The sequence below is a fragment of the Montipora foliosa genome, chromosome 6 (assembly GCF_036669935.1).
Source record: "Montipora foliosa isolate CH-2021 chromosome 6, ASM3666993v2, whole genome shotgun sequence".
In the NCBI taxonomy this organism is placed as follows: Eukaryota; Metazoa; Cnidaria; class Anthozoa; order Scleractinia; family Acroporidae; genus Montipora; species Montipora foliosa.
In genome coordinates this window covers 42,673,357-42,701,040 of record NC_090874.1, presented here as the reverse complement: position 1 = coordinate 42,701,040, position 27,684 = coordinate 42,673,357, and the positions used below count along the sequence as shown (strand labels likewise).

General features: G+C 39.2%; 1 protein-coding gene across 1 annotated transcript in view; it reads left to right on the top strand.

The window, feature by feature from the left end:
* The window catches only part of LOC138007415 (EF-hand calcium-binding domain-containing protein 6-like), a 64,191-nt gene that overhangs the window by 7,989 nt on the left and 28,518 nt on the right, over positions 1-27,684 (top strand). The window contains exons 9-20 of the mRNA XM_068854310.1: positions 466-614; positions 711-821; positions 922-1,048; positions 4,995-5,165; positions 7,474-7,548; positions 18,938-19,098; positions 20,477-20,543; positions 21,216-21,316; positions 24,044-24,119; positions 25,028-25,123; positions 25,352-25,410; positions 27,258-27,365. Of these exons, the coding sequence (XP_068710411.1) occupies positions 466-614; positions 711-821; positions 922-1,048; positions 4,995-5,165; positions 7,474-7,548; positions 18,938-19,098; positions 20,477-20,543; positions 21,216-21,316; positions 24,044-24,119; positions 25,028-25,123; positions 25,352-25,410; positions 27,258-27,365 (1,301 nt within the window). The remainder of the gene's footprint in view (positions 1-465; positions 615-710; positions 822-921; positions 1,049-4,994; positions 5,166-7,473; positions 7,549-18,937; positions 19,099-20,476; positions 20,544-21,215; positions 21,317-24,043; positions 24,120-25,027; positions 25,124-25,351; positions 25,411-27,257; positions 27,366-27,684) is intronic.

Genomic DNA, 27,684 nt, shown 5'->3' with positions numbered 1-27,684 from the left:
TCCAACCATTTTACAAGCTTTTAACTTTTTAAATGCCTCTAATTAGATGCACACTCTTGATAGACTTACGCTGTAGTGACAGCTCATTCTGAAATTGAAGAGTTGGGTTAACAAGATGATGCAATACTATAATCTTTGTTAAAGTGTATGAATACTCTCCACCCATTCAGATGCTTGAAAATCATAGCAACATCAGCCGTGCAACTTCGGTCATAACTTAAGTCTTAACACTTCACTAGAACAGTGCGTAAATCACATCCAAACTATTAATAACACAACCCTCCTCCTCCCTCCTGTCAATGTTGCATTTCCCAGTTGGTTTTTCACCTCAAAGCCATATAAACATCAACATTGAAGGGAGAGAAGGGGCAAATTTTCCATCTGTTGCAACCCTTTGTGGCTGTCAGATTTAGTCTTTAAAACGATGCAATACTATAGTCTTTACTATAATCCTTACTCTTCCAGATACTTGAAAATCATGGCAACATCAGCCGAGCATTTGTTGCCTTTGACAAGCGTGGTGATGGCTTTGTCACACTTGATGAGCTCAAGCGCGTGCTGTGTAACTTTGCTTTCCCGATGTCAGATAAGTTATTTGTGGAGCTCATGCACAGGTAAATATAATTGACATTTAAAAACCATGTGTATATCACAAAACATTGATAAATTGTCAGCTGCTACCAACTAGTTTTTTTTTTTTAATTCTGCAGGTGTGAAATCCAAGCAAATCACAAGATACCATATGTTCAGTTTCTTGACAAGTTTCAAATGCCAGTTGCCACTGGAGATGGCCAAACTATTCCTATTAAACCAAGTCACAAGTATGCTGCACTATTTCTTACTCTCGGCATCTGTGGGTGATCCTTGATTGACAACTTCTTCAATAGTCATTCCCTTTCCCTTTTTCTTTTTTGTATTCAGGTATAACCCAGTACGTGAAGCAGAGGAAAATGCGATGCCATCAACGGAGGATATTTGGAAACTACTTCATGACAGGATCATGAACAGCTTCTCATCTATAAAGCAAGCATTCCTTGTTTTTGATGATGTAAGTGTTCAATGAAATATGTATTACATGAAACTGACCGGTTGATCTTCAGCTACAATAAGCGTCAAAAGTAGTTGAGACGCTGAACTGGGAAGACCACAATAGGCCATTTCCGAGTTCGTGTCTGCCTCCTCTTTAAAGCGAGTCTAAGTGCGAAGTTTTTGTGATGGTAACTAGTTCTACTTTACATATGAATGAAAACTAATTTTCATAAGAAAAACGTCGCACTTAGACTCACTTTGAAGAGGAGGCAGACACAAACTCGGAAATGCCCTATTAGGCAAAAATCACTTGAACGTTACATTTTCCTCGCGTACTCCTCCCTTTCCCCCTGCCTCCTCCGTTCAATGTTGGTAACAGAAAAAGGAAGTGTTGACGATAAGAAAACAACATGTTAAGGGGAGAGGGGGTTAGATGAAAAGATTTAGAGGAAGGGAGATGTCCGAGATTCCTTAACAGGGAAAAGTGTCTCAACACAGTACCGCTTATTGTAGTTCCACAAAATAGCAAGTTAAGAACTTATTGTAGTGTATGGGTAATCAGGAATCCAGAATGGGTTATTCCAGAAAAAATCCGCACCCCAAGACGGATGGGTTTCTGGAAGGGGGTCAAAGGCTATGGAAACCCAAGGTCGCGGGTTGCAGGTCATTGTTTCACCAATACAGAGAGTATCCTAAATATTCTTAAAAGCTAACCTTAGGCCTAATTAGGCCTAAACAAACGTTTTTAGGCCTAAGGTTAGCTTTTATGAATGTTTAGGATACTTTCTGTATTGGTGAAACAATGACCTGCAACCCGCGACCTGCGACCTGCAAATTAGACCCGCCGGGCTTGAACCTAAACATATTCTTCGGGGTCATTTCCTCAAACTTGTAGACCTGTGACACTCGAGCCCCATCTGAATCTGAAAAAATTAGAAATCTTTCTGGTTAGAATACATATTTCTTACCTTATGTACTTCAAGTTATCTCAACAGGTTCTTTTATAATCTCAAAAAAAATATGCAGAAAATGTGTGACAAACCTAAAGAGAGCCGTTGTCGTGTGTAACGCCTGACAGTATTTGTTTTGTCGTACTCAGGCCCAAGCGTGCCGCTGAGCATAACTTCGTGCAAGTTTGGTGAAGTTGACATTTAAAAATTGGCATGATTTTGTTTCTGGGATTTTCAAAATTCACACTTTGATTGGAAAATGATTTCATATCTGCTAACTAGCTAGCTACTTTCACTTCAGTATGCGAAAGTCGGGAGGCTTTCTATTTATGACAGAGCAATGATAGGGAAAAGTCGTTTACGACACGAATGCTTGAGTTCCACTGCAGAATAGACCTACAGGCTCTTGGAGGTCAAATATTAAATTCAAGTTACCGTAAGTCTGAAGTTCCAAATTTGGAAGATAGCATGTTTAGTTTCTCAGACCTCAACTTAGTCGACAATGCAGAGTTTCTTCTGTGTCAAAAAAAGATAAGACTTTATGCTTATACAAGTGCATGTTTATCTCTTGTACTCTTTTATTACTTTAACTTTTGTAGTGTATTTAATTCAAGTGTAAGTATATTATATTGAATAAATTGAATTTATGGCTCATGAGTTATTCTGGAAATCTACTATTGATCTTCGACGTCCTTTCAAATGACTTTTTTTTCACTCCGCTTCACGCACCGTTGAGGTCGTTCTTCGGTTTGAAAAATGCTGACCACGTGATGAAAATTCTTGCTCGCGAGCGGCAAAAGTTCAACCTGGGACCAAATGAAATGTGAAGCTGCACCTGTTTTCTTGATAGTGGGAATTATCATGGCGACCGTTTCGTTTAAGACCTTTCGATCGTTGCGAAATTATCGAATGCCATGCAAAGACATCCCCTGAGTTTACAAGCTTTGAACACTTAAGCAAGACAGTCTTGATGATCAGCGAAAAATTGCTTCAGTGAAAGAATCGTACGTTATGCGAGATCATGTCACAAAACCAAACATAGACCCCGGGTCAGCCAGGAGAAGCAGCACTCATGTTCTGGATTATCGGTTCTGGTAGATGCCGTAAATCTGATAAATGACCAAAACTTCTCGGTTTTTTTGTTTACTTTTTGCCTGTTCTTCACTTTAAGAAGCGCGCTTGAAGTATTGACATTCCTGTGTAAATACCAGTTGCCTTGCGTATCGACTGCTGATTTTCTTGTGGGAAACACACACAGACATGGTTTTGTTACTGTTCTATAGATGTTCACCTTTGTTAGTGTCTTAGTTTCAATAACATATTATTGACACACTGCATGGGAAAAATATGCAATGCAAGGAATTTCAAATTTTATTGTTCAATTTCATTATTTGATTATTATACATTGTTAAACATCGCAGTGGTAAATTTCATGTAATAAATTTCTGGTATTCAACTTTTGCGCTTTCATCTTTTATCTGATAGAACGACTATGGGATATTTTCTAGGCCAAGTTTAAAGTATACTAGCCCTGTTTCTTGATTGCATGAAAAATATGTTCGCACCTTGAAAACATTACCTTTCATTTAAAAGGCGTCTGTCCGCTTTATAGGGAGGGTCTTTCGGATTTTCAATCGAACAGAAAATCTTGATTTTACCGGGATTTTGTTGTTTGAAATCCTTCCCTGACATAATTTATAAGGAAATACGTCTTGAGATTTTGTGTTAAATTTCGGATTTTAAGATCTGACTCAATAAGCAACTGTTCAAATTTCATTTGGCCCCAGTTGATGTTTTGCCTCCTGCGGGAAATAATTCCTTATCACGTGATCAGAAACGCAGAACGAGCTCAACGGTGCGTGAAGCAGAGTGAAAAAAAAGTCATTTGAAAGGACGTCTGAGATCAATAGTAGTCGGGAGGGAGAGTCTTTTGCTTCAGAAATCCAGTTGGGGGGGGGGGGGGGAGGCCTAATCCCTTCTGAAATCGGGGTGGGTGGGAAAGGGGGTGGGAGGACATGTCCATCTGTCAGGGAAGAAGGGGGGATGCAGATTTATTCTGGAATAACCCAATCCAGAACCAGAACTCAGAATTGGAATTGAAAACCAGGAACAGAAATCAAAATGTCAAAATTACCCTGAAAAAATACAGAGATGCTGCCACTGGGAAAATGGTTTGAGAAAATCACCTTGGTTTACATATCAAACAACCAAAAGACGAATAACACTATTACTGCTTGACTGTTTTCTACCTCACTTACTACAAGCAGTTAATGAGCAAGTTAAGAAAACAACTTGTGTGCTCACTTAGTAAAAAGATTAAAAAGTGTGTATGGTTTTCAGTTTTTCGTTAATTTAGTTAATCGTATAAATATTTTTATAATAATTAAGCCTACAATCATTTGTTTAATTGCATACTTAAAAATCAGTCCATCTAAATGGGTTAAAAACGTCAGAACCTCTTCAATACAAAATAATGGTTGAGAATCATGCAGGGAGCGACTCTACTGACCATAGAGTGTCCTTGAGACTTCTTTTTATATTTGCCACATAATCCCTGGGCCCTCTTTTGTTAGGTTTGGGACTGTGACATTAACTTTCGTGGACCATGCAAACAGTAGTAATATTATTGTCAACTATGTTTCGGTGACTTCAACAATCAGAAAACAATGAACATCTTAATAATTCAACAATGTTAACGGTGACAGTAAAGTTCAGTAGATTTGTAAGCAAACCTCAAAAACATAATGACATTTTCATTGCTGGCTGCAGTTTAGTTTTCTCATTCTCAAAATTGTATACCGTTCGTTGGGACTGACATGCTATTAATGTGACAAACCTGTGTGGTAAGAAAACTAGATAATTGTGTTTATTCCTGGCCGAAATGACTATCAGTGTGACGACTGTATATTAGTGCTATGAAGGCATGTCTAAACTGGTGACAATTGATTTTCACGAGATTAGATTAGATGAAGAGATTTTCTTTAAAAAACTTCTGGTAATTTATTTGTTCTTCAGAATAAAGATGGACGTGTCACTAAACGTGACTTCAGGCGTATCTTAGAGAGCTTTTGTTTTCGAATGAGTCAACAACAATTCCATGAGTTGATGGCCAAGGTTGATCCTTACAACAAGGGATACGTGTCTTATTTGGATTTCTTGGACAGATTTGAACAAAGAGAAACAGAGGTTTGTCAGCGTCTGACGCTGTTGTCTTTTAGTACATGAAAAATGGGAGCTAATCTACAACCTGGGATTGATGTTGTAAAATTAATCTGTAAATCTGTATTTACAAGTGCAGCGGCTTAATAGCTTTTTGTTTTAGAGAATTGCAACTGCTACTTCTGTAAAGTGCAGGTATAAACGTCTCCTTACATTGAACCGCAATATTTCCTTTAAATTAATTCACTACTAATTCAAAGGCATTTTTGCGCGGTTTACTGAATATGCGGGAAAAGCAGACCTTAACAAATGTTATTAAAGAAAGTTGGGGTAACCACGCATTTTTCGAAGATAATTAGTCAACATTATTTGTGAAAAGCTTTAAAATACAAAGCAATGTATGGCATTCTTTTCCAAATTGAGGCTTAATTATCTCTGAAAAATGCATGGTTACCCCCAATTTTCTTTTTGGATACCAATAGCATTTGGTAAGTTCTGCTTTTTCCGTATAGTTTTGAACCGTGCAAAAGTATCCCTGTATTAATAAGCACTACCCATAGGAAATCTGAGAATCTTGAGATGCGCAGAACGTATGCGCAATGAAAATAGCTGGCACGGTCCTTAAAAGTTGCGGGTGGGTTACCTTTTCTTTTGATCACGTGATCACGTAGTCACGTTGCACTAATGTGGTCACATTTAATAGATGTCTCATACTCAACATTTTGTGTCTTTAATGAGAGGATCGTGCGCTGCCTATGTTTAGGAGCTTAAGGTGATTCCCTAGTATTGCACTGCGCATCCTGTTCTGCGCATAACACAGTGTAAGCCCCGTTCGTATTCAGGCATGGCTAAGAGGCTTTATGGTCAAATTTCATGGCTCTTTGTCTCACAAGTCTCAAGGGATATTTCTAAACAAAACAATGTTTAAATTTAACCATAAAGACTCGTACCAATGTGTGAATATTGATATATCGAACGTGGCCAAAAACATTTCAAAATGCCGACCTTTCGTGAGGGAAAGCTCGCTAGAAAGAAGAATGGCCGTTTTCAGAGCACAGCAGTAAAGAGCAAAACAAGAAACGTTTTGGACTCTCACAAAACAAAAAGTCGAGTGATAGCCTTGATAATGCTAAAGAAGATTTAAGTCCGACTGTGAAAGTGAAACCGCGCTATCGGGGAGACGTGTTGTCGAGGGGTCGAGCTTGGTTTGCTTTCTGTTTTCTCCTAAATGAGGTTGGTGACCTATCTTTTTTTTGGCATAATTTTATTCTCTTACTCATCTTCTTTGCGCTGTAAAAAAATTACAAAAAATTTACGTCAGAAAAAAAAGTTACAGGAAAGATAGTATTCGTAGCCATCACTCGTGGACACAAAATTGTCTCCTCGTGATCACGCACCCGAAGAACATTTGTAGTCAGTGCCTTTTCAAGACTTGTGCCTGTGCCATAAAACAAACATTAAATTATTCCTTTTGAGCAACACAATTCACCTGTTTTGTTATTTCAAGAATTACGTCAAAGCTGTGCTTCCTGTTCGTGCAAAACGTAGCCTGAACCGATGGAATAAACTTGTCCTTGATAGATGAAGGCGCAATGATTAAATGAGTAACTTGAGCAAGTTATGTCTCTCAAACGAGCTTGGTGACCTACTTTTTTAATTGCACATTTCGAGTCACCATAATATAGGGAACAATCGAGAAAAGTTTTAAAAAAATCTTACGACAACTTCTATTACTAAGGAATCACCTTAAACGATACACGGTATATTGAACTTGCGAAAAAAAAGCCTTGAATAAAACAAATGTACTCTCGCATAGAATTTATAGTGGCAATGGCAACACGAATAGCCTGCGCAGAAGCGTTCTAGAGATAAAAACTGATTTTTATTGGTTTTGGACGCATTTTGCGCCTCCCTGTCTCGCCGTTTTTGTTGTCGAGATATTTCAATATCTCCTAAAGATCCAAAGATCCCATTCCTGTGTCTTTCTTTGTTCTGAAACCACACGAAAACATTTTCCATAGAGGCTACAACGCTGACAAAAATGTCAATTTGAAATGGAATAATCGATTGGATTAGCTTAAAAGTAAATATAGGGGATGAAAGATTCACAGTTGTCGAAACCATGAATTTGGTTACTTCAAGTTGTTGTGTTGCATGGTATGGCGGCGGACTATTGCGCTAAAAGGCGAAAATAAGTTTCCAAAAAAGAACCAATAATATTCATATTTCATTGGTGCTGCCGTTGCAGTTTCTGTCGTCATTGCTTGACGTCTCTCATGATAAATGCATTGCAACAGATATCTGACTTCAGATTGTACTGACAATTCTTTTTCAGGGCGCACACCCTTGGCTGATGTCAGATCATTCTCCAAAGAGTGTTTCACCTCCAGCTGTTCTGGCCTGGTCAACTGTAAGCTGTTTAGCTTCTTATTGTAATTAATGAAAGTTCTCTGTCAGTGTTGAACCTTCAGCACGGTGTCAAATAGCGGCCGGTGAACGGACAATGTCCGGGCAGAATTGGGTATTGACCGAACAAAACCCGTGGATTGCGCAACTTGTTGTCCAGTCATTTACTCGTTCAAAGAAATTTTGACTATTTGATAATCACAAGGGACAGAAATATATAAAGCTAGACAATTTAGTGCTTTAGAAATTCTCGATAGTCGCAAATTTCCACGATGTCATCAAGTCCTATCACGACCGCAAATCATCGTGTCCTCCTTTATTTTGTTTATTTAAGTGTTCCCAATTAGTAGAAGGTTTTACCTTCCGCTAGATGCCATTGACTCTTAAATAAAATGATCTATTGATGGGATAGCACCCTCACAAATTAACTTGTCTCGCTGCACCGAGAATACCCCGCGTATCGTTTGCTGTAAAGTGCGAAAGGCGAACAAAAGCCCCAAAACCTGGAGAATCCGACCACCTTTTTAACTCTAACCAAAATTTACAGCTGTAACTTTAAAATTAAAGGCTCTGAGTACTTAACGTGTTCCAAACTAAAATGTGTTTTTCCAAAGTTTAAAAATTCCGTCAAAAATTCCCATTTAGAACGGAAAAAAGACAAAATTTGTGGGTAAGCAGTAAAACTCAACTGCAATCATTTTTTTTTTAGAGGAAATAACTGTAAATCATCCAAAATGAAGATCTTACTTGTGTGTTAAAAACACAGCAATTTACTCTGTGTAAAATTTTACAGTAAAATTCTGCTGGTGAAAATGTCAGTTTTTGCTCGGAGACTACGATTAAGCGTTAAACGTGCAGTTTATAACATGGCAGACTTGACTAACTAAAAAAAAACCCCACAAAATTGCAGAACCGTTTGATAAAAATGTACCCAACCAAACTTTGGCCTAATTGAGAAGGTATAATTAACCGAAGCAATGAGGGTGCAAAAATTTTGCACCCTGACCTATTTATAAATTCAGAGCCAAACAAAGAATTCTGCAACTTGCTTAGTGAACAACGTTGGCCTAAGTGAGAAGGTGTAATTAACCAAATCAATGAGGGTGCAAAATTTTTGCACCCTGGCCTATTAATAAATTCAGAGCCAAACAAAGAATTCTGCAACTTGCTTAGTAAACAACGTTGGCCTAAGCGAGAAGATATAATCAACCGAAGCAATGAGGGTGCAAAATTTTTGCACCCTGGCCTATTAATAAATTCAGAGCCAAACAAAGAATTCTGCAACTTGCTTAGTGATCAACTTTGGGCTAAGTGAGAAGTTATAATTAACCAAATCAATGAGGGTGCAAAAATTTTGCACCCTGGCCTATCTATTAATAAATTCAGAGCCAAAACAAGAATTCTGCAGCTTGCCTAGTGATCAACTTTGGCCAAAGTGAGAAGATATAAATAACCAAATCAATGAAGGTGCAAAAATGTTACAACCTACCCCATTAAAAGATTCAGAGCAAAGCGAAAAATATCACAAGACACAGGCATACTGCTTAGTGATAACTTTGGCCTAAGTGAGACGGAATAACTGAACAAAACAACGTGGGTGCAAAACTTTTGTATCCATCACAACAGCAGTGTGCAAAAATTCTGCACTTTCCTTGGTGTTAAACAGTTCTAGTCAGACCATACAATAACCCAAATCAACGAACGACCCTGCTGAAAGATATTGTGCAAACAATTATGTGCATGATGGAAACGAGTTTTTGTGTTTTCGTTGCACGCAATATCCGGTTATCGTACGATTTAGTAACACATTTGTAATCGACCCCGAATTGAGAAAACTCTGAGACTTTAAAAACATTAGATATCATCGTAAACCTTGTAAGGCATCTGTTTACTGGTTTTGATCAATGCCGTATTAACAGTTTTACATGTGAACAACTATTCTGCAATCGCACCCTAACTGTACATGGTTGGGTGTTACAGTGTACGCACGTTATAGCGAATAGCTAATTGAGCATTGCCGATCAGGAACGCCGAGAAAGAAACGCCGACAACAAAGGAAATCAATTGAACACCGCATTTCCGTGTCGCGCATATTACTTCGTGCAATCATTACACAACACAAGAACTTTTATTATTATCTATACGCTTGCAAAACTGTAGTTTTTATAAACATTTACTCTTCGATTGAACTGACTCTTGTCTTCGATCGCACTGACTTTTGGTTTCGATCCGGAAACGAACTTCGATCGAAACGTACGACCGTCTGACTTGCTACCGGTCAGGACGTGGTGACTACTAAATTGGATGGCGTACTTAGCATAAATCAGAGTAATCAGCAAAAGAACGATAGCACGTTCTGACTAAGATACTGTAACATAAAAAGCACTGAAATACTGGTGAATTTATGGAAAGTCTCCTGCATTTTCCTGGCCTTTTAAACTTAAATACTAAATACTTTTCGGCTAAATGTTTCCGAGTTGTTGGGAGCAGCTTCATTCCATCGGTGAGCTCAAAGGAATGAAGGACTATGCATTCTTTTGGGAGCATTTCGGTCCAAGGATCATTTGACCCCGGAATGTTCTGAGGAGTCCACTTTCCTTTGTATGTTCCCTTCCAATAATGAATTCGGAATTCATTTGCTGAAAGGTCTTTAACAACTCCAATAACTGGCTCCTTGTCCCAGTTCGATAACAACACTGCAACAAACGCATCAACTTGAAGTCCATCCAAAAATCCATCGACGTAATCCACTGGATTTTCGCGTTCCCTTGGGCCTCGATACCTTCCAGTATAAATCTATAAAGGAATTGATACAATGATGAACCAGTAGAATACGAATTACAGGTAGGTGACAGATCAGTCTTTTTGATGCAGCGAATGTCGCAGAGGTTGACAGTTGGTACTGTCTTCATTTCCACAAACTCAGGCCTGTACCAACGAGACCTGTCCTCGACCTTTATGAATGGGGTCTTCAACTTTTTAACGTCGGAAGCGCTTATGAAATGCTCTATTCACTATCTTTATAAGCTTCAATAGAATTTAAAAACTCGCTATAATGATATATAGGTATATTCCATTTTCTTGCAATCACTTCTACTGACGATAAACCAAAGTGGTTTCTTTCAGCCAACGATTACTTTATCATTCGCGAGACCCGTGAATGACTAACAGAAATCATTCGCGACAAATTTTCAGCTTTAGACCTTATTTTATCAACTATGATAAGGTCAACTTTCTTATCCAAAAATTCCGTCAGTTGAGATCCGGATTAAAAAATGAACTTTTTAATCCTCTTTGATAGTTCATTGCAGGGGTCTAAGTTGATAAACACTCTCTTTCCAGTCAGCGAAAGTTTTTCCATCACATTGCAACCTAGCAAGCAAATAGTAACGATTATGTGGTGGACAAAAACCGGAAAGAGGCATTAAGACCGTGGTATGTGTAATTTTTTCTGGTTTCGTGATCACTATGACGTCGGCACAGACACAATCGCGGATCACGAAACCAGTCAAAATTGCCGAAAACAGACTTACATCAGGAAAATACATTTATTTCAATTCCTCTTTATGATTAGGTTTCGTTTTTCCATTCTCACTAGATTTTGTTTTCAAAGAGGTTTCCGGGGGAAAGAACGTTCATGTCCCCTTGTTCCTTAAATAGTTAAGTCCTTTTTGCTCATTTTCCCTAACTGGTCAATTGAATTACTGACACACACACACACACACAAAAAAAAAACCCGGGTTTCATACTGTACAAATAACTGACTGTACAAATATCGTGGAATATTTGTTCTCGTTTCTTGCCTTTTTCTGAACGATAACTAATACAGATGTCTAACAAAGCATCATATTTACGAAAACCGGAATACATCTGTTCCCCGCGGCAATCAAAGGTTTGCACAAAAGGAAGTGATCATCATACCTTTCAAAGAACTTGAGGTGGTGGACGTAGGTGGCTCACTCACACCAGTCTTGTCGGAGGACTCTGAGGAAATTTAGAAAGCACTATATTTTCACATTAAATTCAGCATGTCAACCAGTGTTCTGCTTAAAGATTTGTTTTACTACTTATAACTTGCTTTCGTGATTTGACGGGGAAATATTAACACGACGCCTGTCATGACCGGAAAAGAACAGCTGCTGAGTTCATGGCGATAATTACAAATTATTTTCCTCTTCAAAAACCACTCATCTTATAGTTGAATTTTACTTGAGGGTCGAGGGTTCTTGAACAAAATTGAAGTAAAAATGTGAATTATTTGAGCTTAAGTGACCTCCTTATTGACCTACTGTCGCCTCTGCTTCATTGCACATGTGCTGTGAAAAATCCACTCAAAAGCCAAGTTGTATGGGTATGTTTTTCTTTTGATAGCATCAGCAGATATGTTCGAAAGAATGTAGTGAAAGCCCTTTATGGTCTTCCTTTTTTTGGTCTGTGCTCGCACATAGTTTTGAAGCCTTGAAGTTCAATTCACAGTTTCGTTTATTAATAACATTTTTGCCTCATAACATTTTGCCCTCGCCCTCGACCCCTGACTCTAGAGAAAAACTTAACTCCCCATGTGTCCAGCGTTTCATGTAGGTCAAAAACTATTCATAGCCTAGCCATGCAATCAATTATGTGAATTTACACTCGTGAATGCTAAAATCTATGTGAAGTGTCAAAATGTTCAATTTTCAAACAAGCTATGACAGCGGCCCTGGCACTCTCTAGGTTTCTAAACTCTTGAGCACAAAGTAAGAACATGAGTATGCTGAGTTTACTTTTTGATATATTATTATTTATTATTAGTTTTTTTTTACTTATAGGTATAACACCCCTCAAAATAAAATAACGATATAGCTTCAGTTGATTTGCGAAAGGCTACACCGCAGTTCTTTCTTCGCGGCCTTTTCAAAGGTTGAAACCCTTCAAACCGTTGTTCAAGTGTTTCCACCGAATTCTTCTTCTTCACAAGTTAGTTAGAAAAGAAAAGAGAGAGAACCTTTACTATAAAGGTAATGGTTATGATTGCATGATAACCGGTTGCTTGGATTTAGCTGGATTTTGACACACACAAAAATGAAAATAAATTGAACGAAATGAGTTCACTTTTCTTACGCCTAAAATATTACGGTATTTAAAATATAAATCTAACTGAATCTTAAGACATAACCGACTTACTAACTCCTATCTTCATAACTGGAGTATCCACGTGTTCGTTGTCCTTTGTGCTGCTGATGCTTCCGTACGTTGTATCGAATACCTCGATTCTTCTCCTTCACATTCTATTTAGGAACGAAAAGAGAGAAAGCCTTCATTAAAGCAACGAGTATGATTGCGTGGCAACCCCTTGGACTCGGGCACAAAAAAAGGAAATGAAACGAAACGAAACAGTAATGCACTCAGTGTTCTTGCGGCTATGTAATCTACAATGATTGTATTCTAAATAGAGTTGAAATATAGAATCTCTTAACTATGAAGAAACCACCGACTCACCACCGCTGAAGTTCACTGGAATGCTGCCTATGCTGCCAAACGTCGAATCGAAAACCTCGACTTCTTCATCTTCAAATAAAAGAGAGGGAACAATAACACCATGTAGAGATGGCGTGATAACACTTAACTGCCTGGATTCAGACATAAGAAAAGAAATGAAATAAAGCTAAATGCCTACAATTTTCTTTACGCATAAAGATTACTGTCCCAAGCGCTGTCACATGATGAGCGGAATGCTTGTATGTCTTGATTGGACAGAAACGTTGAATTAAAAAGGTTTAAATTTGTTTCACTAAAACCCTCTGTCATTGAACGTTCGCTTCCTATACAATACTAGTACTCACCCTTTTTTGATTCACCTTCCCTGATCTCAGCTCGGTGACGCTTAATTGGTGTACTTTGAAGGAATTCATCCTCTCTGCGTTCTTTTAAAGCAGCCAAAAACGAACATTCTTCAAAAGCTGTGGATGCACACATTTTACGTAAAGATGAGAACGTGCCAGTTTGAAATCCACCTTATCAAATGATTGACACAAACTGTAAACGGAAATTTCGTGGTTTCGTGAAAAGAGCCACAGTTCTTGCCTATTGTCCAATCGGATTCGTTATAAAGTTTAAAAATTGTAACCTAATCGAACCCTGTTCAGTTTCGATTGCGTGCCCGGGTTGCGTGTATCTAAGTCACTCCACTTCTACTCAGAAAGCCTTTTACTATCTGTTCAGAATCCTAATTTACAATATGGCGTCGACATCAATATGGTGTATAAAAAAAATCAATGGACGGGCGAAAGTCTACAAAAATTCTGTGCCACTGAGAAAAAGGGATGGTTCGAATTATGGTTATCTCGTCTCATTAAATTCCGCATATCACTCCCAGACCCAAAAGATATTAATGAAGGTGAGCTTATTGTAATAACCTTCTATTGTCAAAAAATGCATGTAGTCTTACAGTATTTAACCTTATTTATGACTTCGTAATTCCTTTACATGGAGTTTTTCTATAGTAATTCTGACATGGGTTTGCACATAAAGCTCGTCACGGAACAAAAAGTTGCATCAACTGAAATATATATATACATTTTTTTCACCAAAGGGGACCTCAAATTCATTCATGTTCTGAGCCGGTTAGATAAGATCAATTGCTTTATATGTTGCCAGACTAAAGTCAACATTTTAAGTTAAAAAGGCGTCGACTCTTTTCCTCAGGCTATACTGAATAATTACTCATCCAGTTCAACAAAGTGCTGTTCTGCTTCCAGTGCATACCAAAGTACGGTCTGGATGGTCTGTTAACAAATTCACAGGGCACGAACACAAATTCAACTCAGTTTCAGAGAGGGGCGAATTGAAGTTGAACTGTTTCACTTACGCCTTATTTTTTTTTTCGCCATTTAGTGTAAATTTATTTTGGATGAAAAAACGCAAGAATGCATGCTGTCGCCAAAAGGCTTTAATAAGTTCCAACGTGATGGTGGCTTTGCTAACTGCTGTGGAAAGCAGCCTACTGAGCTGGCAAATGAAATCCAAAAGATCCTGGATGAATTAGAAAAACACCGGGGTGCAGGTCCTGATTCCGTTCAAAGGCGGCCAGAAGAAAGCGTCGAATCGGAAGATTCCATTGTGGAAGATTCTGGGTCAAATCAGACTGCGTCGAGTCATGTGCCCACGGAAAATACACAATCGTACGGAAAAGACACAAATCCAAAGAAAAGAAAACGACCTTCCGCTCCCCCTCCTTTGCAAGAAACTCCCTTTCGCCCGACGACATGCATAAATCATGCGATGAGTGTCTTATATCAAGTGAGTAGAATTTTTTTGCAAGCAGGTAATCTTGTTTGAGCAGCCGCTTGATCCTGGTCCGAATTTATGGACGAACTAAGTATTTCCATACATTTTAAAGTTTGCATTGCCATATACATATTGCAACTCTTGATTCTCTGGTTCTGGCATGTCATGTCACGGCAGTAGTATATAGTCATTGCAATCTTTCTTTTATTTATAAGAACGTCTAAATTTGGAGCTAAGGCTGAACGTTCTTATCTATTTCTGCGATGTGAGGCTGAAAACGTTCTAAAGATGTTTTTAAATCTACATCAGAAGTTGTTTCACCTGATAACTTTGATGGTGTTGAAGTTACTTTGGAACGATTTTAATAATACCTGCTCATTATTACAAAGTGAGCGGATGTGTGTGATGCATTGTTATGTTATCCAAAATATGCCCTTAAATATTTGGTTTAATTGAAATTTATTTACCTTTGGTTTATGCTTTCATTTAAAGTACAAATGGGCAAAATAAAAACTTTGTTAATCGACTCTCAGCCTGAGGATTGTTCTCAATACGTTCTTAAAATTTTTCACCGGAGGTTTACTATATTGTGACAGAGTAGTTTTAAATTTCTATTAATAAAAAGATTTTGCAACCGTCCATTTTTATGAATAGGTCAATTGTGACACGTTGTACGTTCGTGAGACTTGGGAGGAAGGAAACGTCTAATTTCTTTAACTTACGATTCTGTGTGGTGGTTTGAAAGATATGAAACGCTCTCAATTAGGCGACGGTATTTCCTAAATAACTATAAAATGTCTTCGGAATATGTGTTTGTTGAGTAAAGATAATTAATTGTAACAGGAGTATAAGATGACGCTCTAGAGGTCTAGATTACACTCAGATTACACTCATGCTTGAATCAAGCTCGACCTTCCTTCCCTCTTAGCTAGAAGTCCAAAGTTTCAAAATTTAACCATATTTCAATTGTATGCTTCACGTGATCGAAGGTTTGAAGCCTGGTGATCGCATTTCGATCAAAGCTGCCGAAAACACTTCCGTTCTTTCTTGGTGGAAGAACACAGCCGGTTAGCCTCCAACGCAAACGTTCTTACGGGTTCGTCACGCAATCATTCCTCCCCCACGAACGTCGTTCGTGGGGGAGGAATGATTGCGTGACGAACCCGTAAGAACGTTTGCGTAGGAGGCTAACAGCCGGTTACATGTACGAGCAATTTTTCCTTGACAAGTGTCATTGATAATGTTCATATGCTGATGTGTATGAACGACAAGTTTTCTTTGACGAGTACTGCCTTTACAAGTCCTATTTGCTGGTGTGAACGAATTAACAAATTTTTTTTGACAAGTTTTCACAGTAGCCAGCAATACAATTACACAGCTGACTAAAAAAAAACAAAAAACGGGGCGCCATTTTCTGTTTTTTGATCATGGCTCATACAATAACAAGACCGCTGTGCGCCCGCAAATTTCTTGACAAGTTTTCCTTGTAGACCCGTACAGACGAGCAAGTTCTGCAATGTGTCATTTTTTTCCTTGACAAGTACACTTGTTCTTCTTTACACAACAGCAAATTAAATTTGCCAAGTCAGAACTTAACCGGCTTAATGTGCTAAAATCGGCTTGAAGTCCAGTCTTTTCTTAGCCTTCCTCTATACTAATTAGTGCGTCCCTGTTTGCAAAAAGCAATTATGCCTAGGTAAAATGTCTCCCAGGAAACTAATAAGTGGATAGGTTTACTAATGAGCTACGCTCTGACCTTCTTAGCTTTAGGCCGCTCATTTACTATTGCTGAGGGAAAGGTTAAGGAAGAGGGTGTGTGTGTGTGTGGGGAGGGGGGGGGGGGGGGGTTCCAGCCCACCGCCCCCCTCAAAAGCGGAATGGTGTGGCCCTGATTTCTGTTAACCTTTTACTTTCATTTACATGAATTTTCGTAGGAGCAGTAATAACAGTATTTTATGTCCTATTGTTTGCAGCAACATCCATTTTTATACCAATAACACAGCTCTGCTTGCCTGTGCGCCCTTCAAGGCAGTTCAGAAGGGTCAATAGCCAGTTTGTTGACAGCTTGACCCATCAATTACGAAGAGAGCCAAGTGGCTCCCATGGTTGCCTCTTCGTGGTGGCGCAGGATACTGCCAATAAAGATGATTTTGACATCGACAAAGAAGACGCCTACAAATATGAAGTTTTGGGTGGAACTCATTTGATGTTGGCAACAAAAAAACTGAACAAAGAGCCCTCTGAAAGTATATATTTTAGGGGGCGTACGGCAAGGATTTACTGCGGCCTGACTTCTGTTAGCGAACTTATTAATTCTAATCAACAGCTCTCTAATTTCGTGCAAACAGTCTCGCCTTCTTTATTCAAAGCCGCCAATCAATAGGAGCAAACTCTGATCAAATGTTGAGCAATATCGATTTACGGTTTGTAAAGAGTTGTGAGCGTAAGAGAAGTTGATACTAGCTGAAATAGACTGTGGAACAATTAGAAGAGAACACAAAATAAATTGACTCTTGCAAGTTACAACGTTTATTGCGAACTACCTTTAAGTCAAACATAAGTAAGGAGTAAATGTAGGAGATTCTGGTCTGTGTATGCAGTTGGTTTACTACACGGCAAATTTGGGTCAAACTTGGTCCTAGTTATATAAAGCAGTTCATGAGGCAAGATTACTTTACTTATTATACTTCAGGAAAAAAAAAAAAAAGATTTCCCATGTACTTTGGGTGGCAATCCGGGTGGGGGGTGGCAATCCGTTTACGCACGCATAGGGGTCGAACTTAAACTTGGAGCGGGCTAACTCGCAAGCGGGCGAAACCTTCTGCTACGTAGATAGTCGACGTGCAGAATTTTTGGGCGGTGAATATACGACGTAGCAAGTACAGAGAACTCATTAGCTACTCACTACGCAAAATTTTTGCGCAGTAAGTTACCTATCATGTCGATGTACCAACTCAGCGGATACTTAACAGGCAGATTTTTTTTGCGTAGTGAACATACGACATAGCAAGTAGACAGAACTCATTAGCTGCTCACCACGCAAAATTTTTGCGTAGTGAAATAATTGATGTATCTTTTCTTGTAGACAAACTCATTAGATATTCAGTACGCAAAATTTTTGCGTAGTGAAATAATTGATGTATCTTTTCTTGTAGACAAACTCATTAGCTATGCAGTACGCAAAAATTTTGCGTAGTGAAATAATTGATGTATCTTTTCTTGTAGACAAACTCGTTACATATTCAGTACGCAAAAATTTTGCGTAGTGAAATAATTGATGTATCTTTTCTTGTAGACAAACTCATTAGATATTCAGTACGCAAAATTTTTGCACAGTGATTTTCGAGCTTCTATCATAAAAATACAAACTCGGGAAATAATGAGCACCCAGTTTTGATGCCTACTCCGCTTACGCTTAATTTTACTTAATATCACTAAACCTTTAAATGAATTGTTGAAAAAAAGGGTTTTACGACTAAAAAAATAAATTGTCCTTAAAGATACATAGTTTTCCTCTGACTCCAGTTAACTCTTCGACAGATTACCCCTGTTTTTAACGAAAAAACACCAACTTTGGAAAAACACATTTTAGTTTGGAACACGTTACTTCCGACTGATTTGCCAGATGTACATTTAAACGAAGAGTAGTAAAACTGTATGCTTGAAATTTTTATTGCCAAACCTACTTGGATTCAGTTTACTGTGCAATCTGGGTTTACTATTGCAAGAGTTACGACTGTTGGCCGGGCAAAAACGGGTCGTGTCTGAGCAAAAACATGTTTGACCAGCCCGGCTATTATTTGAAGCACCGGCCTTGGTCACGGTCTGGTTGAACTTTGCAAGCTTCCTGGTTCCAAGAACTTGTAGCCCGTCAAGGCTAACTTTACCACGGGGCAGAGACGGTCTGGGCATCAGGTAGGAACTTTTAGTCACTGGCTGAGGCGTGATTTTGAAAATGGTATGATTCAATGAATATTGGCCATACGTCATTTAAACATATGTATACTCATATTTTCCTTGCCTCGGACCACACGACAATACAATGTATCGTTATTTAACATACGGTTCGTGGTTATATGTTGCTTGAAATTTTTTGATGAATATTTGCGTTTATTTGTACTATTTAGGTGGAAGATATATTGCGCTCAAAGATAACGGATAATTGGAAGGCAATTGCCTCAGCATACCTGGGTATTGATTGTGACAGAGATGGTTCCATTTCACGGGGTGAGCTGAAACAGCTTCTGGAGAGATACTGCCTTCCCGTCTCAGATGAGCACTTTGACCTGTAGGTTGAAATTTGTAATATTTTTTTTTCACTTTTTCCGCTTTGCCTTAGTTTGATGCTTCTCTCGTTTGAATAAATTTGAATGTGGCTTAGAATGTTACGACCGGATTCAAAGACTCAAATTTGATTTTTAGACCTCATTAACATAAGATGACGCTAATTACCATTAATAATAACATTGCGTCACCCCTGATGAAGACACTAGACAGGAGAGTCTACACGTTGGGTCTTTGAATCGTAACTCTCTAATTTACATTATAGATTTCTTCAAACCAGAGTAGCATCAACCTATGGCGGAATAGAGAGCTTTAGATTCTACGACGAGGACGAGAACGAGTACGAGTTTTGACTGCCCGTTTTTAGCGAAAATACTAAGGAAATTTATAACCCGTGCGCCTAATCTTACTCTTTGTTAGCAATATAGGTTGCTCAGTTATTCTTATTGCTGGTAACTGAGCCTTTTTGCTCATCAAAAAATGCCAAACTGCTACCGTGTTGTTGACTTGTTTTGATTCGACGACATTTTTGCAAAACCTCGTACTAAAATGACGACGGCATCACGTTTTTCCCGCCAAAATGACGCTGGTTTGCGCGCGCTCACTGTTGTCTCATGAGAAAATCTCGTACTCGTAGTCGTTCTCGTACTAGAATCTAAAGCTCTCTATTATCAACCTGATTGCAACGTGAACTGTAAAGCTCCATGCAAACGGTCGCAACATTGTTGGGCTGTGTTACACGTGGCATCCTTTTGCACACCATGTTGCATGTTGTTGCGCGAAGTTTAAAACTGGTCAAACTCTTGAGCCAACAACTCCCAACATTTCTTTCGTTCCGTGATCGCCGAAGTTTAGCGCAACGGTGTTGGATCCGTTTTTCACAGCTCTTTCAACATTGTTGGGGCCTTGCACGTGCATTACATGTGGTCTCCATGGAGATAGCAAGGCATTAACATGTTGAAAAACAAGATGGCAGCCGAATTTTGTATGTTTGCAAGGTCGTATGGGTCGTTTCCTACCCATAATACACCCGCACGTCCTTATGTTTTTAGGAGTGCACACCGCTGACAACACCGCTGCCAACATCTGCAGAACCAACAAGTACAAGTCAATTACCAACAATTTTGGGAGTTGTTGCGTCTGTTTGCAAGGGGCTTAGCTTTCGTTACAAACTGACATTCACACCGAAAAGTACTAACAGATACATGACCACGGACATAAGGCGAGCTGATGAACCGCAACAGCGTCAGCCATTCACTTTATGTCCGATCAACAGAACCTAGGACCTAGAAGGTAAAACAATTATTTACAAGTACAGAGGAAAGCTGTCTTTGAATGGTCTCCACAACTATGTTTAAGCGAGCCTTATTTGATTTTCTCAGGATGTGGAGCCGTTGTGATGAAAATGCAGATGGCTCCGTTGATTTTCAAGAATTTCTTAAAAAATTGGTAAGTAGAGAACAACACCACATAAAGGGCATAAAAACGATGAATTACATGTATTGCCGTAATGGAGACTCGCGTACTTGAAGAACCTGATTTCCTTTAACTGGAATGGAACTCACGACCTTTGCTATTTTTACGACAGAACAATCGTGGAAATTAGGTCCCAATTGGTAAACACTATATTTAGTGAGGGTAGCATCTAATGGTGTTACTACACTGATAAACTTGCGGCCCTCAAAATTCAGACCCCGGGGAAACTCCTTTCCCTGCTCTTTCCGAATAGTTTAGGGGATCTTTAATGTCCCACATAACAGAGTTTATGAGAAGGGGCCTACGGTTTATAGTGAAACTGCCCTTATCCAAGAAGTCTAATCATTTGCGGATGTAATTAAAATGTTAGCACTTTCTCCTCAGTTATTTAAAGACCCTGACCCCACGGTAGCCCGATGCTCATACAACTGAGCCAACGGCGACTGTCCAACTTGAACCGAAGGAATGTTACATGCAATGTATTTTATGGTTATTTTTAAGCCGTGTTCATGAAAAACCTAATTTACTAGTGATAAACATCCGTGAAATGGTTTAATGTCAAACTAAGAAGCAATAACCTGTTCGTCATAGTGGATTTGAGACGATAAAAGCAATACTTTGATTATTCTTCATTTCACTCCAAAGGGTGTTGACATCATCGGAGGAGATATTAATGGACTGAGTACAAGAATTCACGATGAAAATGAAGCAAACGTTCAGTTTTTGAAACAGGATCAAAATACAAGGTACATCAATCGACATTCGTCATTTTTTGGCCTGTGATATGAAAGATGGGTGTTCTACATTTTACCTCAAAATTTCATGAATAAGGGTTGCGAGAAATGGCCGACAGCTCAGGTTTCTTATCCGAGAAGACTTAAGGACGTTCGTGCCCATTGCTACTGCGCATTTTTTCGCGCATGTCAAGCACACGTCATGCATCGCAAACCACGAAGGTAAACACGATGCTAAAGGTGCAAACATTTTCCCCAAGAATGGAACGTGAAAGCATGTGGCATTATGGGATAACTGTGGACCCAGGTCTTCTCGGAAATGTCACGCAATGGCGTGACAGTGCGAATAGACAATCACTTTGAGAACTTTGCAGCGATTTTACTCTCTTGAATGCTCGGTGATCCCCATTTTTCTTTCCTTAGATCACTTCCTTTCTTGATTTTGTCCATTTTTAACAAAGAAACAAAAACAATCTGTACGAGAGAAGTTACAAATATTTTGCCTTTTATGCTCTCGTGCGACCGAAGTTTTCTTTCTTAGACTAATATGTATCGTTTTTCAAGGTCTATTTCACCTCAGAAAAAGACAGCTGCAAACGTTTGTTTAGTTATATTAGTTATGTTGAATTGAGTACGTTTACCTGATCTAAATTTCACTAATGTAGCTTTTTTTATTGCTGAGAGTTGTAAGCTGAGATCGTCTTAAAATAACGGAAGCTTCTAAAAGTGCACCTCATGATCTCGAAAACGAGCACGGTGATACCCCCTTTTTTTTTTTTGCCTTTTTGGCAAAAGTAGATCATTACCTTTCTGCGTGGCAAGTTTTAAAAGAATCTGTAACTGGGAGCGTTTTGGGCGCGAACGTCCTTAACTATTTTCAGATGTGAATACAAAAGCAGCACTTTCTGTTCCCAATGAAAGAAATTTAGATATTTGAAGTGTGAGGTATAGACGAAAGAGAGAAATGATCTTCCACTTAACCGAACAATTTAAGCAATTGTCTCTAACCCTATCACCTGAAAAACTTAGGTGGCTTTCACGGGATTCGAACCCATGACCTCTGCGATGTCGGGGCATACGGTCCAACTGAGATCATGGGTTCGAATCCCGTTGGTGCCACCTGAAATTTTCAGGTGTCTTTTAGAGACGATTACTTAGGGACGGTGCCAATTTCGTTCCCAGAGCCTCCGTTACCCTTGTCCAGCAGAACGGGCGCGGGAGGCTCTGGAATAATCCAAAACCGGAAGCAGAAAACTCTGGTTCCGGTTGAATAACTGCGCGTGCGTGAAGGGGAGACGGTTAGAAATCAACAATGGAGTTCACCTTGCCATGACAGCGCTTACTTTTCACTCGCAAGACAGTAGACATGAGTTTAAACACATCTCCTAATACACTCGAAGCGTTTAAACCGCTGAGAATAAACAATAACGAGATACATTTTATCAATCAAAACAGATTTCAGTATCTGGTGTCACGCAAGTGACAATTGCTGTATTTACAAAAAGAAAAACGTTACGGAACTGGCAAGTTGTAAAACGATTTCTAGATCATCTTGAACTTCTTACAGATAAAAATCCAAAAGAAATCACCATTTTTGAGTTTAGAATTTGAAAAATGAAAATGGCAGGAAATAAAACCGTTTTTCAACAGGCAATCAAATATGGCCTTTTTTTTTGGATTCGACCAGAGTCTCTCTTTCCCGACCGCTGACCAAGGGAACGATGACTCTGGGAACGAGATTAAAACGGTGCCACTATTGTTATTGCGCATACGTTTGCGCATCTCGAGATACTCGGGTTTCCTATCGGTGATGCTTACTAATACAGTGATGTTTTGGCGTGGTTTAAAACTATCCGGAGAAAGTAGATCTTAGTAAGTACTCTTGCTATCTAAAACGAAAATTGGGCGTAACCATAAGGATGGCACAGTCGGTTAGTGCGCGGCCTTGGTGCAAGAGGTCCTGAGTTCGATTCCCGGATCTCGCATCCTTGTTTCGACTTCTTTCCTTTCCGTGTAGCTAAGTAGCTTTAAATACCCGTAAAACGTGGCACTGATGGAGAGCGGGGAGTAAAATGAGCGCACCTTCGGCCTCAGGTTTGTCAGTTGAATTACTGTTACGAGTCATCAACATTAAATGTGGTTACTTTACTTTATTTTTCAGAGATAATTAAAGCTTCAATTTGAGAAAGAACGCCATACATTGCTTTGCATTATATAGCTTTTTACTAATATTATTCATCAGTTATCTTTGAAAAATGCTTTGTTACCTCCAATTTTCTCTTTGGATTTCAATAACATTTGTTAAGATCTACAGTTCCTGTATAATCATAAACCGGGGCAAAAATACCTTTGAATTAGGAGGCACCGTCCTCAAATTATCCAGATAAGTGTGAGGATCATTTCTTTCTTTCGACTTACTCAGGTTAGTTTCGAATTCCGGTTCTAAACAACATAAAGTTCAGTACGCCATGTTGATCAATGTTTTGACCACGCAGTGACGTAAGAAAACATTGCGCAAATAAACAGGCCGGCGACCGGGCATGCGGACCCTAACTTTGGGAACAGCGTGCAAAAGTATCAACTTTGAAACATGTTAAGACGGCCAATAGGAACCAAAATTCTTTCTCAGCCGAGATTTCCCTTAAGGACCCTCCGTGTTAAAATTACGATCTCAGTGCTAACTTGACGGCGGTTTTAAAGTCTGACTAGTTTCGCTTTAATGCATGTGTTACTGAACAGACTCGAATTGGTAGAAGAAAGAGCTCTTAACCTGACTGGCCAGAAATCAGCCAATGAATGCATGGAGATTCTCAAGGTAAAAGAAAAGTTCTCTCTCTTAATTTCTAGAAACACTTGGACCCTCACCTCTGTCACAGAGACAAGGCGGTTATTTAAACAGAGCCAGTCGTTTCTTAACAAGCCACTTTCAAAGTCATGGCCAATCCTTATATATGCGCGAAGGCAAGAGCTTATGAGAAGTTCACTCTTTTGAAAAACCGCGGTGAAAGTTCGACTTCGTTTGAATAACCGCCCCAATATCATACTATTACGCACGCAAGATTTGAACTTAAAGCATTTTATCTGAATACTCGTAAGGGCACCTCAAGTATAATGTACATTAAATAAAAACTGACCGAATTCGTTTAGGCGGCTATCTTCATGACCATCATATATCTGCATGAGAATGAGATTCTCTTGTTAACTGGCCAAGAAAATGATATAAAACAAACTTGAAAACAACCATTTGACGTTTTGGAGACTTTTTTCCTCGCGTGAAATTTGTCATAGGATATACATTAACATAAGGAGCAGGCGTACCTTAGTTAGTAAGTGCGCGGCTTTCGGATCAAGAAGTCCCCGGCTCGATCCTCCAAAATCTTTTTAGACTTTCCTCTGATCTGTGTAGCTATAGCTTGAAATATCCGTGAAACGGAGCACTGGCAGAGGGAGGGGGTAATAGGCGCACCGTCGGCTTCCATTGATACCAGTTTCGTTACTGAAGGAACTACAGATGTTAAATAAAGTGCCTTTACTTTACGTCCTGTCACGAAGCCAGAAAGTTCGTTTTGGAACGTTTTCATGCAGCTGACCTTAAATCATAAACAGTCAAGCGTTATTGCCCCTTAAGCTTGTTTTGTGACTGCACCGCTTTTCAGTTACTAACAGCCAGTGATAAGACCCCTTTCCCAATAATAACCTGTATCCGTATTGTGTTCTTTTCAGGAGTACATCTCTCAGAGATCTTCAGACTTTAGGAAAACATTTGTTAAATTTGATAGCGATGGTGATGGGAAAATTTCAAGAAAAGAATTTCGCATGGTATGTCAAAGGGCTTGCGGCTTGTGTCAACTACCACAGACTTAACGAGCCATCTGTTGAGAACGAGTTCAAAGTTTAAGCGGTCATATCATGATATAATTAAAGTATTACAAGAAAACTTTCCACATATCACATGAATTGGTGACCATACCTTTTATTTCTATCATTTAAGATCGTCTTAGCCATAACTCGTTTTCCTCTTTTTAAAACTTTTTTACGTATTCTCAGGTCTTGAATAGCCTTGGTTTGTACATGACTGATGATCAGTTTCGTATTCTAAGCGCCAGGTGAGTTGTTTACGTTAATAATCTTCAGGAATGGTATATTTAACAATTATTAAATTATCGACCTCGCATATTGCGTTGCTAGCTTTCTGATTGGTTCAAAGCTCGTATTATCTAATATGGAAACAGAATAATTTAATAAAATTTGATTTTAATTTCCAAATTTCCAAGAGTTCAAAATTTAATGAAAATTTAACAAAACAATTATTCCATTCGCCCTTGTTGGATATGGGTCTGGTTATTTTACGCACCTCCTTGGCTATTTACCATTTCATACCCAACATGCGCTCATGGACTAATTGTTCAATAGGGACCTAAAAGGCCAATACACACTAGGCGACAAGTCACAGCGACAGGTCTCTGCGACAAGTCTCTCCGTGTGTACTACTTGCAAAACAAGTCGCTGCGACACGACGCCTGTTCGGTGCACACGCAGTGATCTTGTATGAGGGGGAATGTGAACTAGTTTTCTAATTCAGTATGGCGGACGACATGACGCTGTCTCATTGGTTCATTTATATTCTGTCGCAGCGACTTGTTACCGGCAGTGTTCCCACAGTGCAACAACGCTGCTTTCGTTAATTTTGTCCCTGCAATCAGCCGCACAAATTCACACTGGTTTGAATTCGTGAAAGTGATCGCAGCGACAATGATTTTCACAAAATTGACCGTGTCACGCGAGGCGAATTGTTGCGGCGACTTGTCCGGGTGACGTGTCGCAGCGACTTATCGCCTAGTGTGTCCCGGCCTTAAGATCCACAACAGCGACGTCAACAGAAACGTCGTTCAAAATTACAAGTTTGCATCTTCCAAACTTTTTCGTCATTAGTCCAGTTCGGCGACCTTCTACAAACTACCCGAACGATTCAGAAACTAAAGTGGGATGAACGGTGTTAAAACCAGGCGAACAAAAATAGAATTCGACGCTATGGGCTCACGTTATCCTCAAATCTTGAGATGTGGTCATTTCACGTTGTAGATTTGCAGAGAAATGAGAAGAATTGTACAAATTTTCACACCGCGCATGCGGAGCGATTGTTTGCTAGTTAAATGCTATTGTTTGATGGCGTTTTCGTAGACGTCGCCGTCGTAGAATCTTAAGGACGGTGCCTACTATTGTTATTGCGCATACGTTCTGCACATCTTGACATACTCGGATTTCCTATTGCTGGTGCTTATTAGTTCAGGGATATTTTTGCGCGGTTCAAAACTATGCGGAGAAAGCAGAACTGATCTTGGTATCGAAAAAGAAAATTAGGGGTAACCACGCATTTTTCTGAGATAATTGAGCTTCAATTTGGAAAAGAACGCCATACATTGATTTGTATTTTAAAGGTTTTTACAAATATTGTTGCTTAATTATCTTCGAAAAATGCGTGGTTACCCCCAAATTTCTTTTTGGATTTCAATAACACTTGTTAAGATCTGATTTTCCCGCATATTCAGTAAAACGCGCAAAAATACCTTTGAATTAGTAGGCACCGTCCTTAAGGTCCCTATTATCATACATAGTGAATACAGGCCATAAATTTAAATCGACGGCTGAAAATCACAATGCTTTGGAACCTTGGTTATGATATTAGACATGGACATGAAATCAAATGATGATCTTTCCAACTTTCAGTTCGTGAACCTTGCCTTTGCTTTTTTTTTCTTTCTTTTTTTAAAATTGTATTTTACGTCCTTACTCGTGTGGTATGCGTAACTTAGCTTAGACAGTTTTTTTGGCAATTGTGGGCGTCCAATTTCTTTTTTATTGACCACTGAACAGTCCAACAGCCAACACTCCTCTAATTGCTTTGGAAAGCGTCTCAGTACACTCACCTGACGTTTTGCACATTTCGTATTAGGCTTGGATTTCATAAAGGGAAGCTCTCGTACATGGAGTTCTTAGATAACTTTCAGGATCGTCGTTCATTTGGTGTGGGAGAGAAGGTCACTGAATACCCAAGCCATAGGTAAAGGCGATAGCAAGCTACAATCTCGGAGAAAACTGTTGAGACAGTGACACAAATTCACCTCCATCTTGACACACCCATACTTACTCCCCCCTTCCCATGCACTCCCCTTCCCCCTCAGTCAATGTTGCTGAGTATTGTCATATGTTCTACAGTATATTTCCGACCAAGATAAGGCAACATTGAGTTTGTTGGGGAGGGGAAAGGGTGGCTTTTAAGCTCAACGTTTGGATAAGTGGTTGGAGTACCAAAAATGCCGCTTTGTCTCAACAGGTTTTGTCCGAGATTGTAGCTATGTGTAATTCGTGGATATCTTTTC